We start from the raw sequence: 19397 nt of genomic DNA, 5'->3' as shown, positions 1-19397 counted from the left end.
ATTACCAAATTTACCAAATAGGCTTATTTCCTACATACACAGTAAATCACACTGAGGAGAAAAAATGTTTTACTGGTTTAGCATGTATTTATATGATGACAAATAATTGTGTAAAAAAGTGCTTTATGTGCAGCCCAGAGACACATGATAACAAGATACAATAATATGTTTGATTTAAAGGCCATCCAAGCATCATGTAGGTTGCCCTGTTTACAATGAGTCCAAAGTGTGTCAGACCACATCTGGTGATGCGAAATAGTTCCACCATAAGGACAAATGTGCCATTTTTGACAATGGCAACATGTGATACCTTTCATTTGCAGGTACAGGATTGTTCCCAGTTCTGTGGATGAGATGTACTTTTTACATAATGATGAATAAAAAGAGATGATATGGAGCTGAGTTGGGAGATGTCCATTATGAAAGAGGTGTTTATTATCGATTGCAAACACAGTACTTCTGTCAAACATTTACAATGAATGTCATGGTATATATCCTTTTCCGTCCAAACAGCAATTCTGTTGTTTTTTTGGCTATGAGTGGGTGCTCACATTCAGTCATTTGATCCAGTAGAACAACTTGTGATTATTAAATTTGGGTACGTATGTAAGCACGTAAGAACATGTAAAGATCAATGGCTTCCTCTGGAGAGGTTGGTGGATGAAGACTGTTTTCTACCATGGCAAGGCAACAAATGTCAAACACTGTATTATCACAGGGATATGGTCCTCTCTCACGACATTCCTCCCTACAAGCCTGTATCTTCTGTTGGGATACCTCTTTAAGGTACTCCCTAGCACCAAAAAGTTGGGGTAGGGTGTACATCATCACTGGACGTCCACATGGAGACACAGCATTTCTGGATGGGCGAATTCTGTGCGTGTTCCAAAGGTGAACAACATCCTGCAGTTCTCTCTAAATATAAAAAAAAACAGTGGGGAAGTAAAAAAAATTAGTCCACACCATTGCAATACCACCTGCAGGCAAAATAAATGCTTATGGTCCAGTATGATACAGTAGAGCCGTTTCTCAAACAGTTTCATGCATGTTAAATTCTATATTTGAAAACAATAAAACTCTATGTTAAGATTTGTTTTATATGATCAGGGTCAGATAAGTCATCCCTCTCATATACTGTGTCCCACTAATGCAGAGAAACAATTTTCTTTCACCAAAATGTTCATAAAAGTACCAGAATGAAATTAATAAAAGTAGGCTACTCATAGTGCGGTAAATTTTCCTTGTCAGTGTTTTATATTATGATGTTTTTGGGTTAATATTAGATAATCATTTTATTGTTGTAGATGCAGGCTGCTGCTAATTCTAACTACTTATACTGAGATCCATCTCTTAAAAAGTCAACTATATGGGAATAAGGAAAAAATTGTGATCTACAAATTAATTTAATAATCTAATTAAATAATGGTTATTGCCCATTTGCTTCTGTTATGGAACAGTTGTTAGACCTATGAAATGACATAATTATGCTGCATGTCACAACATTTGGCGTATTGACAAAATCTATAGCTGAATAACATATCACAATTTACATGTCTAAAGCACATTTCTTACTGTACCTCTATTATTTCAAGACATGTGAACTGTATTAGACTTTTGTCTATGAAGTCACCGGAGAAGTCGTCAGAATCTTTTAGATCTTGAAATAGGTTGATCCAGAACTGTGCATGCTGTTTCCTCAAAAATCCCCACCACTGCTCTATCCGTTGGTTATGATTGCTTGAGCCATACAAATAGCAATTTCTCGAAAAGTCGTCCGTATGATCATGTCTCATGAACATCTGCATCTGTTCCATGTAACAGTTCTCTGTCCCTAAGTCTGAGCGAATTCGGGTGGCTGTCCCATTCCTTGATAACGCCGCATCAATAAAGTATCCAGCGATGACCTTGGGATCACTACTTGTAGAGTATGCATGTAGCCATATCACCATTCGTGAAAACCCGTCGATTGCACCATTGATGCAGATCCCATATGGTTTGAGTTTATCATATGAATCAACATGCCATAAAAAGTTCGGGCCTGGATTATGATACAAACGTCGCCGAAGACGATTCCGGCGCCTCAGTTGCACTCCATGGGGATCCAGTATTTTCAACAATTGCCTGATTGTCTCTTGTGTGACCACATAGCCAGCCTGAATGCATTTCAGATGCATCATCTTATATCCGTGAAGCATACCATATCGGTTCGACTGATCCTGTAGAAACACAGCAACGTCAAGCAGATCAGAATGTTCTTTTCGTCTGAACAGGCGCAAAGTCTTGAGGTGTCTGCGCAAAGTTGACGCACTAATAACAATACCATTTACATTGCTTAAAGACAGCAGTATCTCCCAATGTCTCAAACCCAAAGTAAAATAAAACTGGATTAAACTTGAAAGGCGGGACATGTTTATTTCCATGCAATCCACCTAAAATAGAGCTCCTGGCAGGATTTTGAGGGATCTCATTAATTCAGAAAAACAGAACAATTAATTTTTTTTTTCATGAAAAATTATCTCATAATTTTGAGATAACTAAGTCGTTAATTCAGAAAAACAGAGCAAAAAAATTTTATTCATGAAAAATGATCTCATAATTCTGAGATAATTAAGTCGTTAATTCAGAAAAACAGAGTAGATTTTTTTTTTCTCAAGTGAATGCAATACGCTTCCGTAATCTTCTGCATTGTTATTAAAAAAAATGCTTTGTTGTTAAAAATGTGGTCCAGAGATCTTCTTGTCACTCCTTATTCTTGAGTTATTTGCCACTCAATCTTCCATAACATAGACGTCTTTTGGATTAATCCTCTTTTGCAGCTACAATGAGTAAGTTTCCTCACACTGAAAACCCTAATAAGTTCAGTAAACTCGTTCCCTCAATTGAAATGAGTAATGGATTTTCCAAAACTTGTTTATTTAAGTTCACTTAACTTGGTGCTCATAAAGACTGTACTTAAATTGTTAAGTTCATCTAACTTGGTGTTTTATAATTTGCACTTAAACTATTGAGCTCACTTACTTACATATTTAAGTCATTTTAAAAAGTAAACCGAAATTGCAAATGATTATAAATCGAATTGACTAATATCATTGTTCTTTTGACTGTTAAAGCTTTATTCAGTCCAAAAAACACATTGAACATCATATTTAATGTGTTTATTGTGCAAAATTGTTTAAACATTAAAACATTTAAATTTCAATAAATGAAACAGAACTGTTCACAGCCACAGTGTACAAAAATGTACAGATAAATGATATAAATTACATTTCAGTTGAAATTTCAAAAACATACTGTATCAGAAAACACCTTGGTCACAGCCACAGTCTACAACACTGTACAGGTGGTAACAATATCCCACATTAACTGCTGCACAACATCACTGCTAGAACTTTGTGCACTTAAACAACTAAACATTTTTTATTGACGAAAAAGCTGTACTGTACTTTGGGCTTGAGGGAATTCTGTCCCATTGACATCAGTACACGCTGTATAAAATCAAATGTGTTTGCGAGTGATTTGGGGTAATTCAGATCTAATGCATAAATGAGATCAAAGAGAAGACACATTGCTCGTGTGAGGTCCGACATCTTGTCCATTACCACTTGACCTTCAAGTATTATGCCAATCAAGGAATTCAAATGCAAGGAGTTGGGGGGCTGAAGATCGGTGTGCTCAAATAAGATCCCCACAGGTACATCAAGGATCCAATTGTGATGATCAGACACCTAGTGAGGACACAAGAGTAAATCTATATTGTGATCATGCATTTATTGTAGAACATCAAATCATATTTAGCAGAATTCACACTAAATATACGCACATCACTAAACACATCACTTATATTGACATTGTTATGAGCCACATACTACCACATTAGCCACACACAAGTAAGCACAAAGCAAACTTTCAAGCTACTAATGGAGATGAACGTACAAAGACAATTGTGGTGGAAAGGGTACAGTTTTTGTATGACCACCATGTTTCAAACGGTAATGTTTGAGAATTCCCCCTCTTTTTTCAGAGTTAAAAATGCAATACTTACATTTCCACATGTTCTTGTTTCACCTGCAATATAAAAACAATTGAAAATATAAAAAGAAAATTGACAGTCATTTACAAAACTTCATAAAGAAAATTATTCATTCATTCATTCATTCATTCATTCATTCATTCATTCATTTTCTACCCCTTATCTGAACTTCTCGGGTCACGGGGAGCCTGTGCCTATCTCAGGCATCATCGGGCATCGAGGCAGGATACACCCTGGACGGAGTGCCAACCCATCACAGGGCACACACACACTCTCATTCACTCACACACTCACACACTATGGACAATTTTCAAGAGATGCTAATCAACCTACCATGCATGTCTTTGGACCGGGGGAGGAAACCGGAGTACCCGGAGGAAACCCCCGAGGCACGGGGAGAACCTGCAAACTCCACACACACAAGGCGGAGGTGGGAATCGAACCCCCAACCCTGGAGGTCTGAGGCGAACGTGCCGAGCACCCCCCCCCCAAAGAAAATTATATTTATTTTAATTAATAATATTCTAAATTAATGTTATTAATAAAACCAGCCTAAACCAGAAGAAACGGATAGGTTAGCTAGACAATTAATTATTGATGATAAATGTGAAGATGGACTGCTGAAGAACACTTTTTTCTTCCTAAAAACATACGATTAACTAATGTATAAAGAATTTACATCTTACAAGTCAAATTCAGTTTCTCATTATGATTTCTAAAATAATGTTCACAAAATTGATGGCGATGTTAGCAAAGTCTGAACGGGAAACACAACGTGTCTGAAAGGTTTGTAATGATGACTGGGCGGTTCTTTGTTATATAAATGTAAAATTAGGCTTTAAACAAACATATTTGACGATTAAAATAATATTTTCAGGTTCATTTATGCATAATAACTTTACTTACCGAGTTTAAAATGGCGAACGACGAGAAGAATAATTCCAGAACTTTCTGGCATTAGCAACAGGCATTAAGGACCGCCTATAGGATTATTCTACCAATCACTGCATTAGTTACCTTTTTGCCAGGCAGAACTCCTTAATTAACCAATCACCATCAAGGGAGACCAATGTGATTCAATTCAATACAAGTTTATTTGTATAGCGCTTTTTACAATAGACATTGTCTCAAAGCAGCTTTACAGAACATAAACATAGAGCAGAAGGTAAACATAATTAATGATAAAGGAAATAAGAAATAATAAAAGTAAAAGAATTGACAGAATAAAATTGTAGATTGTTATTAGATATATATAGTTCACAGTGTGTAAGTATTTATTCCCCTATGAGCAGGTCTGAGGTGACTCAGGCAGCAGTGGCAAGGACAAACTGCCTTAAATTGGTAAAGGAAGAAACCTTGAGAGGAACCGGACTCAAGGGGGAACCCATCCTCATATGGGTGACACTGGGGGTGTGATTGTAATATACAGTCAGTTAAATGTTGTATTGGTGTAAAGATCATGGACTTCGGATCTCCTTAGTATCACAGAGTCTAACTGGAGATGTCTCAGGATTCTTAGAGTCGGCCTCGGCTCAGTGGACGTCCAAAGGCTTCGTCCCACAGAGGACGTTGGGAGCTGGTACAGTGTCTGGATGCCTCGGGATGGGTACAAAGAGAGAAGCAGTGGAAAGAGATTAACATATCTGCTGTTCATAAAAATGTGCTGGTCTGATGTACTGGTGCATAATATTATGGGATGTATTATGTGTACGACTGACTGAAGAGATGAGTTTTTAATCTACATTTAAACTGGGAAAGTGTGTCTGAGCCCCGAACACTATCAGGAAGACTATTCCAAAGTTTGGGAGCTAAATAAGAAAACGCTCCACCACCTTTAGTAGACTTAGATATTCTGGGAACTAGCAGAAGTCCTGAGATTTGTGATCTCAGAGAGCGTGAAGGATTGTAACGTGTTAGAAGATTAGTTAGATACATGGGAGCTAAACCATTAAGAGCCTTGTACGTAAGTAGCAGCAGTTTGTAGTCAATTCTATACTTAACAGGTAGCCAATGTAGAGATGATAAAATTGGGGTTATATGGTCATACTTTCTTGTCCTAGTGAGAACTCTGGCAGCTGCATTTTGGACTAACTGTAACCTATTTATTAAAGATGCAGGACAACCACCTAGTAATGCATTACAATAGTCCAGTCTAGAGGTCATGAAGGCATGAACTAGCTTCTCAGCATCAGATACAGACAGGATGTTTCTCAGCTTGGCAATATTTATAAAGTGGAAGGAGGCTGTTTTTGTAGTATGGGCGATATGATTTTTAAAAGACAAGTTACTGTCTAGTATAACACCGAGGTCTGTCACTGTCGAGCTACTTGTAACAGTACATCCCTCTAAATGGGAGTTAAGTTGTGAGAGTTTCTGTGCACTGGTTTTTGGACCTATGAGTAGTATTTCTGGCTTATCGGAGTTTAACAATAGAAAGTTGCAGCTCATCCAGTCTTTTATCTCTCTAAGGCACTGAGTTAATTTGGACACTGTGGCTATTTCATCTGGTTTTGATGAGATATATAACTGTGTGTCATCAGCATAACAATGGAAACTAATCCCATGTCTTCTAATAATGTTCCCTAATGGAAGCATGTATATAGAGAAAAGCAGAGGTCCTAGAACTGATCCTTGTGGGACCCCATAATTAACTGGTAGTAAACTGGAGGATTCACCATTTAATTCTACGAAATGGTATCGATCAGACAGGTAGGATCTAAATCAACTTAAAGCCTGACCATGAATACCTGTGTAATTTTGTAAGTGATCTAGAAGGATGTTGTGGTCTATAGTGTCGAATGCAGCACTAAGGTCAAGTAGAACTAATAATGACATACAGTCTTGGTCCGAAGCTAAGAACAAGTCGTTTGTAACTTTAACAAGTGCAGTTTCTGTGCTATGATGGGGCCTGAAACCTGACTGAAACTCTTCAAGGATGTTGCTCTCCTGTAAGAAGGAGCTCAGTTGAACAGACACAACCTTTTCAAGTATTTTAGACATAAACGGAAGGTGTGAGATAGGTCTGTAATTTGATAGTTCATTAGGGTCTAAGTTAGGTTTTTTGATGAGTGGCCTAATAACTGCCAACTTAAAAGACTTCGGGACGTAACCTAGAGATAACGAGGAGTTAATGATATTAAGAAGAGGCTCACCAGCTTTATGTAACACTTCTTTCAGTAGTTTAGTTGGGATGGGGTCTAGTGAACATGTTGTTGATTTAGCTGTAGTAATAAGTTTATCTAACTCTTCCTGTCCTGTACTTGTAAAGCTGTGTAAAGCCTTAGGTGAGATTGTGTCACTGGTTGCTCTCATATGTTGAGCGTCACCTATTTTATTCCTGATACTTTCGATTTTATCAGTGAAGAATCTCATAAAGTCCTCACTACTGAAATGTGATGGAATAGTGTGTTCAGATTTCTGGTTTCTTGTTAAACTAGCCACTGTGCTAAATAAAAACCTGGGATTGTTCTGGTTATTTTCTATGAGTTTGCTCAGGTGCTCAGCCCTAACAGCTTTTAAAGCCTGTCTATAGCTGGACATACTGTCCTTTCTAAAAACCTCTAATTTAGTTTTTCTCCATTTCCGTTCGAGGTTACGGGTCTCCCTTTGAGGGTGTGAGTATAACTATTATGTCATGTCATGGATGTCCACTCAGATTTATGGTTACCTATGTTCACATAGTAACCTCTCCCTTTTAGGTATGATTTAAACCATTTGAGGACCATCCCAGAAAGCCCTACCAAGTTTTCCAGTCTATGTAAGAGTATGGTGTGATCTACCGTGTCAAAGGCAGCACTAAGATCTAGTAGCACCAGCACTGATATTTTACCTGAATCAGAGTTTAAGCGAATATCATGTATTATCTTTATGAGCACTGTCTCTGTGCTATGATGCTGGCGGAAACCAGATTGAAAATTGTTCAGATAGCCATTTGAGTTTAAGAATTTGTTCAGCTGATTGAAAACAACCTTTTCAATGATCTTGCCTATAAAAGGAAGATTAGAGATTGGTCTGTAGTTGCCAAGTATGGTTTTGTCTAGGTTACTCTTTTTTAGGAGAGGCTTAACAACTGCCGTTTTTAGGGTCTCTGGAAAAGTGCCTGTGAGCAGAGAGGTATTTACTATTTTTAAGAGGTCAGTTTCTAAGCAGTTAAGTACCTTTTTGAGAAAGGATGTGGGGAGGGTGTCAAGGCTGCAAGTTGGTGCTTTAAGATGTTGTACTGTTTATTCCAGGGTTTTTATATCAATTATGTCAAATTCTGAGAAAATGACAAATTTTTGAGGTTGTTGTAGTGAGGTCTGACTGACCACATTACAATATGAGGCCGTTAAACAATAGACAACGACTAGCACCAGGGAAGTGAACAAACAGAGTAGATATAACAAACAGGAACCAATCACCAAGCAGAGACAATAAGTGACTAAGACAACACACCTGAGGGAAGGAATGAGTTCAATGAGTGTCCATGGCAACAAACAAGTGGGCGGGGCAAACAATTAACAGCAGGGCAAACCAGCAGACAGAAACAGGGCAAAACACAGACAGACTCATTACAATTACTCTTAGCAATCTCTGACTGAAGAAGGTGTATACCGTTAGCTCCTACGTGGAAAACTACCTATGCTTGTCTAAGACCCTAGGATTACCTGCTTCACCTGCGCACTGGCTCCCAGAATACACCTAACCAGTGCTGCTGGAGCTCCTAAAAGCTTAGCTAAATTCACATGCTTTAAGATAAAGTATCCTATAACCAGACCCCTTTCATGGTATCTTAGCGTGTGCTTCACTGAGGAGGGCAAAACTGTTAGACATGTGAAGCGGAGAGGAGTGGTACTCCGAGAGCAAGCTTTAGCTTTGGCTTTGTGACTATGCCCCCGATCACTTTAGGTGGACTTTTAATTTGTGTTTTTTACTTGTTCTGTAACTACTTATGCAGCTTGGTCTGTAGAAATGGCATTTTGTTCTTTTGTATAATGTGTATGTGGAAGAATGACAATAAAGCTTGAGTTGATTTGAAAATACCAACAAATAATCACTCCATTTAGCTTATATAAACTTTTAAAGTCCGCAAAACACTTTGAGGATCATGTGTATTGACGAGTGCTTTAACAAAGTCCAGTCACTCGAGTTCTCTGTGATGAAGGTGGATCACGACTTTGTGCGCTATAATACAGATTAGGTCACCAACAGGACACAGTGCATAAGGCATTACAGCTCCTTGTCAGATGTGGTGATGAGCAGCACTTTTACACCCCAGGAAACAGTACTGGCACCGTTCTTGTTCTCCCTCTACAATGTGCTTAGATTTGTTTAGGCTTTATATCAGATGATAAGAATGCTTCTAAAGTCTTAGACTATTTTTCTGCAGCAACATTGAAGATCTTGCAAGTGTTCAACATTGAAAAGAACGTGATGAATGAAGCTTCATGACTGATTCTGTCAGTGTTAGTGTTAAGTCAGAATGAGGTAGATGGAGAGAGCAGTGAGGTGGAAGTGAGATTTACATGAACAGGACTGAAGAGTTTCATTTCTCCCAGAATAGAGCAGAAAGTTCACCAGATGTTCAACTTCCTTCAGTCAAACTCACTGAAGCACAACACACAGCACTGAATCTACAGCTAATCCCACTCTCTCATCACACTGATCATCACTATTAACTGGAATAAAAGAACAAACAACGTCCAAAACTCAGCTTTATTTCAGCAAAAACTACAGGAAGAGCAACAGGACAGTGAACAGAGTAAAGACAGAAATGTCAGCATTGTGTAGAACTGAAACTCTATTTAGGATGGATGATAAGCAGCTCTATGTTAAACTCTATCTTGGATCCACTAGCCTTCACACTGACTCTTTCTGAACGTGACTGGATGATTGGCGTTGTTATGGGAGACCTTACAGCTGAACTCCACCCCCTTTTCCCAGAGGTCTTTGCTGAGGGTCAGGGTGCTGCTGCGGCTGTAACGGCCGTACTTCTCTTCTTCAGCGCTGGTCAGAACCCCGTTCTTCACCTCGGAGCCGTCCACTGTCCAGCTCACCAGCGCCCCCTGTGGAGAGTAGCCAGACAGCAGGCAGAGCAGCGATGACGATCCTTCAGACGTCTGCAGAGGGGACGGAGGGAGCAGAGACACGGAGGGAGCTGTGGGACCAGCTGGAGAGGAGAAACACACACACACACACACACACACACACACACACACACACACACACACAGAGACACACACACACACACACACACACACACACACACACACACACACACACAAACACACACACACACACACACACAGTTAAAAACGGATTCTGAAATATTTCTGTAACTTTGTGGAACTGACTGATCTTACAGAGTAATAAAGTCTAATAAAGTCTGACTTCATGACTGAGTTTCATTGAGTACTTTATTATTATTGGACCTCAGTTTCAGTGCAGAGACAAAACAAACATGTTCCACACTGTCATTTATCTGGAAAAATCATTTCTCATAACAAGTCTTATTACTTTATAGTTCAAACCTTCAGCATATTTAACTGCAGCAAATCCAAATGGAGCTGATTACAGAAATATTCATTGTTTAACACAAACACACACAGCAGCTTTCATCTGGATTTGACATCAGCACAAAGTCACTATATTTATTAAATGTTTATTATAGAGTAACTGCAGAGTTATTGCATGTTGAATATATAGCAAGTGTGTCATTATTACATATTTAACATCAATTATTGTGTATTTGTTGAATGTTGAAGAACATTTATATGGGATCTGTTCTGATACTGAAATGTTTTCCTCAACACAGCATAATAATACACAATAACATCAATGATGTCATTCTAAACATAAATCATCTAGTTTAAGTTTATTTCTTCATGGAATTAGTAATGAACTAAACTGGTTTAGTTTTAAAAAGAAGAAAACACACTTACTGTTCACAATGAGTTTGGAGCCTCCACCAAAAGTGTACCACAGTGATACATTCTAATGAAACCATCGTACAAAAACCTCCATCACACTCTAGTGCACACACACACACACACACACACACACACACACACACACACAAACACACACACACACACACACACACACACACACACACACACACACACACACACACACACACACTTTGCATTGGTGGCCCATGCTTCAGTGCTCTGTGAGTGTTTATAGCCCTGTGACTTTAACACTTCATGACTGAGAGCTGCTGCTCAGCAACTTCACCCACAGCAACCATGACTTTGATCAGCGTCTTCATCTGCACACTGGCCCTCTGGACTCAAGGTGAGAGTTTAACATCAACTCACAGCCTCACACACTTCATTTCATACTAATTCTACACCACTTTAGAGCACAGAAACACAATCTATGTTTCTCTTCAGGATCCAGAGGTCAGGTGACTGTGACTCAGACTCCTTCAGTGCAAACTGTTACTCCAGGAAACACAGTCACCATCAACTGTAAAACCAGTAGCGGAGTGTATGATGGTAGCTATCTACACTGGTACCTGCAGAAACCTGGAGAAGCTCCTAAACTCCTGATCTACACTGCTACTAGCAGACAGTCAGGGATTCCAGCTCGTTTCAGTGGCAGTGGATCTAATACTGACTTCACTCTGACCATCAGAGGAGTCCAGACTGAAGATACAGGAGATTACTACTGTCAGAGTTTACATAGTGGCCCGGTGTTCACACAGTGTTAGAGCGTCGTACAAAAACCTCGGTCAGTGAGACTGCACAGAGAAACACTGCTGCAGCTGGGAGTGACTGCAGGTGCTGAGGGGGAGGATGTGATACAGCACAATGACACACACTGTGGACCAGAGAAAACACACCACACTAACTCACTAATGCACACACACACACACACACACACACACACACACACACACACACACACACACACACACACACACACACACACACACACACACACACAGCCCACGTTTCTCACATACAAACAGTGTTGTAATGTAACGGAGTACAAATACTTCGTTACTGTACTTAAGTAGAAATGTCGCGTATCTGTACTTTAACTTACTATTTAAATTCATGTCAACTTTCACTTTTACTCCACTACATTTCCTAGATAAAATGTATACTTTTACTACATTATATTTCCACCAAGCATCTTCGGTACTCGTTACTACAAAATAAAATCAGAAGAAATGTGTACGACTGCAATAAGGGAGGTTTGGCCAATCACTGCCCCTAGATTGCATTACGCAGCTCCGCATGCTCTATTTCAGCGTAATGTTACCAAAGGTAGCGGAAGCACAACTGAAACCGCCATGGAGGCACCGACTTGAGGACCTCCCGTTACCGTAGACGACCACCCCGACGATAGCGTTGAACTCGGTGAACAGAGTGAAGAAGATAACGTTATACACCCTTGGCCGTATTTGCAAGAAATGTACATTAGAATGAAAGATTCTTCCTACCGGATGAAGTGCCTCTTATGCCTACTGAAAATCACTGAAATTTTACTTTTTACTTTTACTTCAAATACTTAAGTACATTAAATATCAGAAAATTACTTTTGATACTTAAGTACAGTAAATATCAGATACTTTAAGACTTTTACTTGAGTAATATTCTAAAAGGCAACTTTCACTTCTACCAAAGTCTTTTTCTAGTACGATACTTGTACTTTTACTTCTAGAAAAAATAGTATTGCTTTCTAGTACTTTATACAGCACTGCATACAAACAATTCCTGATTATTCTGATTAACTGTGTATTAATTATCTTAAGGATGTATTTATTATAGTTAAACTTTTTGCTGCATTTAACATTTTTATATTTTTAACTATAACATACTATTAAATGAAATAATATAGAACTGATGCTGGGGGGGCACGGTGGCTTAGTGGTTAGCACATTCGCCTCACCCCTCCAGGGTCGGGGTTCAATTCCCACCTCCGCTTTGTGTGTGCGGAGTTTGCATGTTCTCCCCATGCCTCAGGGGTTTCCTCCGGGTACTCCGGTTTCCTTCCACGGTCCAAAAACATACATGGTAGGTTAATTGGCATCTCTGGAAAATTAGTGTGTGAGTGAATGAGAGTGTGTGTGTGCCCTGTGATGGGTTGGCACTCCGTCCAGGGTGTATCCTGCTCTGATGCCCAATGACGCCTGAGATCGGCACAGGCTCCCCGTGACCCGAGAATATCGGATAAGTGGTAGGAAATGAGTGAGTGAGAACTGATGCTTAAATTTAACTAAACATTTATTTTCCTATGAATACGCCATGTTTCTGTTCTGTACTCAAAATTTAAATGCTAGGTTTGTAGTGATCCCCTCCCTTCAGAGACTGGGCCTCAGGGCAGTATTCCAACATGATAACAACCCCAAACACACCTCCAAGATGATCACTGCCTTGTTAAAGAAGCTGAGGGTAAAGGTGATGGACTGGCCAAGCATGTCTCCAGACCTAAACCCTAATAAGCATCTGAGGAGCATCCTCAAATGGAAGGTCTTTAACATCCACTAATGCTAACAGTATTGGAGTGTATGTAAAAGGATATGTGCCAATAGTAAACATCAGTTAATAAAACAGTAATTATCTTATTTAGTTCTTTAGACGATCTGAAGTAAACACTTCATGAACACATTTTGACATTCGATAATTGTGATTCCTTTATTGGGATATCCATATAATGTTTATGTTTTACATATTTATTTCATTGTTGCTGTTAAAGTTTGTATAATGCTAATTAATAGATTTATCATAACTTACTATTCGGAATGTAGACAACTATCTGTGCTTTATAGTGTATATTCAAGTCTTCATATCAGACACTCACTGTAACATGACACATTTTACTTTTATCAGTGTGTTAACTACAGATGAAAACTACACTAGCTTACATACATAACCCGGTTCCCTGAGAAAGGAACGAGACACTACCTCATAGCTGATGCCAATGGCAAGCCACACAGCACACCTCATAGGCCTAGGAGACCCAGGACCTCTGTGCCTTGGTTGCAGAGTGGCATTTGCTTAGCCAGATGTCCTACTGTATATGGCAGAAAGAATGGAATCCCCCCAAGTGAGAGGCTCAAGTGCCAGCATCGTGGCTGAATCAAAAAACTCCAAGAAGGTGGTTCTCTGATAAGGAGATAATACATATTTCCTTGGCTTGAGCCTGAGGCCTAGGGACCGTACTTTGTGAAGGTGAGCAATAATTCTAGACCTAAAAAGAGAAGCCAGCACCTGTACAGACCCCAAAATCAAACCTGAGGAGTCTCATGTGCTCTGACAAGATTCAGATAAGAATGGATGTTGAATAAGTTCTTCCTGTTGGAACGAGGTTTGGTCTGTGCTAACGACAGTGGTCAGCAAATGTTGAAAGAAGGAACTTGGGATGCAAAGTGATTCTGTAGAATTTACCCACAGTATCCAAAATCCACTCTGACACAAACAGCAGAAGCTGCCACTATGCCAGGTGGTCTTGCAATTTCAAAACATCTAAGGTATTCATCTAAGGGATTTTTTCACTGTTTGTGCTATTATCTGCATATCTGTATTGTATCTATTGTATCTATGATGTTTTTTTTAATTGCTCAATAAAAATGATTATTTAACCCTATTAGTCATAAGCTGTCTGTATAAAAGTCTGTAGACATTTGTCTAGACAGGTCTTAAGATGATGTGAGACAAATTTGGTGACAAATGAACAAAAATTGGAGAAGCAAATGCAAACATGTAGGCACAAATATGTAAGATATTTACAATATTACACTTAGATATTTTTTTAGAATATTGCACTGGTGAGAGTTCAAAGGCAAAATGAACCTGTTCTTGTACCTGGATGTCCTGGTGCTTAGTGATCTGTAAATCATAAATATGTTGATATACAGGTCTTGGTGGGTGGGCAGGAAGGCCCAATAATCCTCTCAGCAGTTCTAACTGTCTGTAGTTTCCTTCTATCCAATTTGGTGTCTGAGTAGAAACAAACCATGACAGAACAACATAGGAGAGACTCAATGATGGCTGACGAGCACTGTGTCAGCACTGTCTCAGATCCTGTGGCAGGTTGAAGTTCCTCTGGGAAGGGAAGAACAATCTCTGCTAACCATTCTTCACAATGGAGTCAATGTATGTATCCCAGAGCTTGGAACACTCTGGGAGATTGTTGTGAAAAATCTTAGTAGAAATAATTAAAGTATTATTCCTTACAATACTATAACCAAAGTAAAGTATTAGGCCTTGCAAAATATTACAATTGGTGTCATAAGACATATGTAGGCAATGTTGCAGGCCAAAGATGTTTATTGTAATCATAAACTTAGTAAAAGTAACCAGATTCGGGGCTGTCAGGCCTAGTCAGTCTGAGCTCTCTGATCAACAATGTGTGAGGAAGTGAAAATCAAAATACAAAGCAACATTATAACAGCAAGGGCTTAACAAAAACAGTAATACAACATAACCAATAAAATCAAGAACTTTTATCATAGCCAGAAATGAAATGAAATGAACTTGCTCATTGTAGCTGTAAAAAAGGATTAATCCTCCACTTTGACCAGGCAGTAAGGCTCTTTTGAGCACATTTGTAATAACAAATACAAAATTGTTATGTAGAATGGAGAAGACCAGGGTTCTCAGACCTTAGCTCATAACTATAACTTGTTATGCAGAATGAAAAAGACATTGGTTCACAGACCTAGGTCCTGAGAACTAAGGGGAGGAAAATCCTTAAATGGGCATATGGGAAAAAGGTGATGGGAAATAAGGGGAAATTAGGTCAGTGTATTTAGAAAACATATTAGGTGATGCCGGTAAATAAGGTGATATGGCACCGTTTGACTCCAAGAAATACTGGGAACCAAAGAGGAGGCTATTAGGAGCGCCATGATATATATTGAGAAGATATCTGGGGCTCGTGGGTGAAGGTGTGTGTGTCAAATTCTTCTGGCCAGATGAAGGAGGCAGCCCCGCGCGCGTGCGTGTGTGGTGTGGGTGCGTGTGTGGTGTGTGTGTGTGTGGAGGTGTGTGTTTTTTAATTTTGCAAGAACGTCGCGAGAGTTTTTGTTTTTGATTGATTTTTGCATGACATTCTCTTTTTGGGGTTTTCATTTGTTACTTTCAACTTGGCAATTTCTCTTAGAAGATTGTTGGCTGATTGACCACAATAAAAAAGTTTGCTCATTCTCATCCAGGTCTGAGGAGTTTTCTCAGTGTTTTTTGTAGTAATTATAGAGTTATCAGTTAAGTCTAACTAAAACAGTCTTTAGTAACCAAAAAGTCTTAGTGTGGAGATCACCCTGTGATGTGTCAACTTGGAGACCGGCTCTGAGTTACGACAAGATGATAGAGCCCATGAATCTAAATGACATCACTGGAGCCTTTGTACTATTAAGAATAGTGAGGAGGGGGTAGTGCTAGAGGGTTCTTCCTGAAGTCCACTAACCATAGTACTGCAGTCATTTGTGTACAGAGAGAAAAGCAGGGAAGCGAGAATGAATCCCTGAAGGGCATCAGTGCTGATGCAGAGGGTCACAGATGTGAGTCATATGATGTTCGTTTTCTGAACATCATATGATGCTGTCAATCTGTCAGGATGAAATATAGACACATTTACGAGCTCATTAGAGGAGAATAGTTTTGAATATTAAAATTCCTTTCATAAGACTACTGACATGTGTCAAGAAAATGTCTGTCAAATTTGGTGAATATTTGACAAAACGTTTAAGAGAAATCACAAAGATGTCAGATAGATGTAAGCATTTTATGTCTGTTATTGTAACTTTTTACCAGTAGGTGCTGTCATGAAAAATCATGCATAGTCTCAGGTTATGGTCCTAAAGATAAAGACCAAGTTTTTCTTTAGGATTGAGATACAGACTCACTTACTGTATATTGGCTTTGCTGTCAGACTTATTGGCCTATTAAAGACAAGCCTTTTAGAGTATTAAACTTATTTTGCTTACTTTTGTGAGTTTTAATCTGAAAACGTGAGGTACCAAATTTGGTGACAGTGGGGACCATTGTATAAAACTCAAGATCTAATTAGGTGTAATTTTACATAATAGAGCATGATGAACTCATCTAAACCTGGAAGATGCAGGAATACCTGGCTTTTAAATTTAAAAAGTTCCAAAGTTACGACCAAAACAAACCTCCAAATTAGGACTTAATTTGACAATTTGACAATGGTGGCGCTAGAGCGCTGATAGCACTTGAGCCAAATTTAATCAGAATGTTCCATAAACCCTCCCCAATCAGTCTGCCAAATTTCAAAACTTTTTCACAGTCGGTTCTGTGGGCTTTGCACAGTGAGAGAAACTCACTCTGGAGAACTACACCAAGTTACGTATGTAACCCGGTTCCCTGAGAAGGGAACGAGACGCTGCATCAGTGCTGACGCTATGGGAATGCTTCTTTGAGGAAGTTGTGTCTGAAGCTCTGTGTGCACACACGCCATTTAATGGCTCGGAAAGGACATGTGACGGAGTAATTACTCGCCAGTAAGTCCATATAAGGGCATCTACGTCACGCTGCTCCAGCTTCTATTTGTCTGAAGGAAGCGCGAACGGATGCCCGGGGCGTGGCCATCAACGCAGTATCTCGTTCCCTTCTCAAGAACCGAACTCGAGAGGGCCAACGAGGGGCAACTAGGAGAAGGTTGACCTGGTCGTGGCACACTCTGGCTAGGACTTGCGGGAGCAGAGCTACCGGGGAAAAGGCGTACAGACAGAGCCTCGGCCACGTCCATACCAGGGCATCCAGGCCCAACGGGGCCGGGTGAGAGAGGGAGAACCACAGCGGACAGTGGGTCGACTCCTCTGAGGCGAACAAATCCACTTCTGCCCGGCCGAAAATCTGCCAGATTCGCTCCACCACGTGGGGGTGAAGACGCCACTCCCCGGGCCTCAGCACCTGCCTCGACAGGAAGTCTGCCTCCCGATTTACACGCCCTGGGATAAAAACCGCTCTCAGCAAAAGAAACCTGGTCTCTGCCCAGAGCAGAATCTGCCACGCCAACCTGAACAGGGGGCGTGAACACAGACCGCCCTGATGATTGATATAGGACACCACCGCGGTGCTGTCCGTCTGCACTAGGACATGGCAGCCCTTGAGGTGCGGGAGAAAGTGTTTCAATGCTAGAAACACAGCCCTCATCTCCAGGCAATTTATGTGCCCTTGAGAGACAGGGGCCCTCCCATGGAGAAAGATGAGCCCGCATCGTGGTGGAGTCCCAAACCACCCCCAGAAAGGTGGTTTTCTGAGAAGGAGAAAGCACACACTTTCATGGGTTCAGCCTGAGGCCTAAGGACCTCATGTGGGCAAGCACAGCATCTCGATGACTGGCTGCCATAGCCTCCGACTGGGCCAGAATGAGCCAGTCTTCTAGGTAGTTCAGTACACGGATGCCCTGGAGATGCAACGGTGCCTGGGCAGCGTTCATGCACTTCGTAACGTGCGTAGTGAAAGGGCTAGGCCAAAAGGAAGTACATGATACTGGTACGTTTTGCCACCGAAAGCGAACCTGAGGAACTTCCTGTGCTCTGGCAGGATGCTTATGTGAAAATAAGCATCCTTGAGGTCGACCGTGACAAACCAGTCCTGAACTGCTCCTCTCCCAAACACACAACGCAAAGAGAATGTGCGTCGCCCCCCGTGATAAAGCGGGGGCACGGATGCACGCATCTCTTAAAGTGCTTAGACTGCAACATATTGCCTAGTCTTTCCCTATTTTTTTCTTTCCCTGCACTTGACAGACAGACAAATAACACACATACACAGAGCGCTTCCTGAAGACAAAGAAAGCTGGAGCAGTGTGACATAGATGCCCTTATATGGACTTACTGGCGAGTAATTACTCCGTCACATGTCCTCAAAGAATCATTCTTCAAAGAAGGATTTCCATAGCGTCCCTCGAAAGGGAAGTCAGTTATCTAGAATCCTCCAGGATGATTAACTTTACCTGCAGCTGCTATTCAGGACATTTAAGACCAGCTCATGAGGATGTTATTCCTCACACTTTGGTAGAGGGGTGACCAGTACAGTATATCAGAACATTGCCTGAGATGAAACTTTACCAAGAAAACATATAAGAGTAAATGCGAATAAACAAGAGGAAATAAAGAAAAGTAAAAATCAGAAGAAAAGATACGTTAGAAAAAAGACAAGAATGATCTTACAGCTATCAGGAGAAAACAAGCCTTTCTAAAAAGTGTCACATTTCTCTTGTCTCTTCTGATATTTAATTTGTCCCAGTTTATTAAAGGTTCCTTTGTTTGTGATCCAGTTTGGTGTCTCCTTCATTTGGTTTCCTGCCTTTTCCTGGCACTGGTTTGTAGGTGTTCCTGCTCCACCTGTAGCTGTTCCACCCAGTGGTGTGGAGGTAGATCACATGTCTTGAAGCACAGAGATTT

General features: G+C 40.2%; 1 protein-coding gene, 1 long non-coding RNA gene and 3 gene segments (V, D, J or C); 2 read left to right on the top strand and 3 right to left on the bottom strand.

The window, feature by feature from the left end:
• The window catches only part of LOC113655548, a 163044-nt gene that overhangs the window by 29119 nt on the left and 114528 nt on the right, over positions 1-19397 (top strand).
• LOC125141311 overlaps positions 1-19397 on the bottom strand; it is a 163138-nt gene that overhangs the window by 30595 nt on the left and 113146 nt on the right.
• On the bottom strand, positions 8-2435 carry LOC125141277. Its single transcript, XM_047814207.1, has 2 exons — positions 1578-2435; positions 8-915 (listed from the first exon to the last, which is right to left on the bottom strand). Exons 1-2 carry the CDS (start codon positions 2418-2420, stop codon positions 589-591), a joined length of 1170 nt encoding a protein of 389 aa, XP_047670163.1. The 5' UTR covers positions 2421-2435; the 3' UTR covers positions 8-588.
• LOC113655627 lies at positions 9711-11085 on the bottom strand. Its single transcript, XR_007140794.1, has 2 exons — positions 10951-11085; positions 9711-10178 (listed from the first exon to the last, which is right to left on the bottom strand). It is a non-coding gene; the product is annotated as an uncharacterized LOC113655627 (long non-coding RNA).
• Positions 11200-11725, top strand: LOC113655584. The segment is given in 2 exon segments: positions 11200-11305; positions 11404-11725. Coding segments are annotated over 2 exon segments (411 nt in total).

The sequence above is a fragment of the Tachysurus fulvidraco genome, chromosome 1 (assembly GCF_022655615.1).
Source record: "Tachysurus fulvidraco isolate hzauxx_2018 chromosome 1, HZAU_PFXX_2.0, whole genome shotgun sequence".
NCBI lineage: Eukaryota > Metazoa > Chordata > Actinopteri > Siluriformes > Bagridae > Tachysurus > Tachysurus fulvidraco.
The sequence above is the reverse complement of the archived record's forward strand: the minus strand, read 5'-3'. Positions and strand labels throughout refer to the sequence as shown.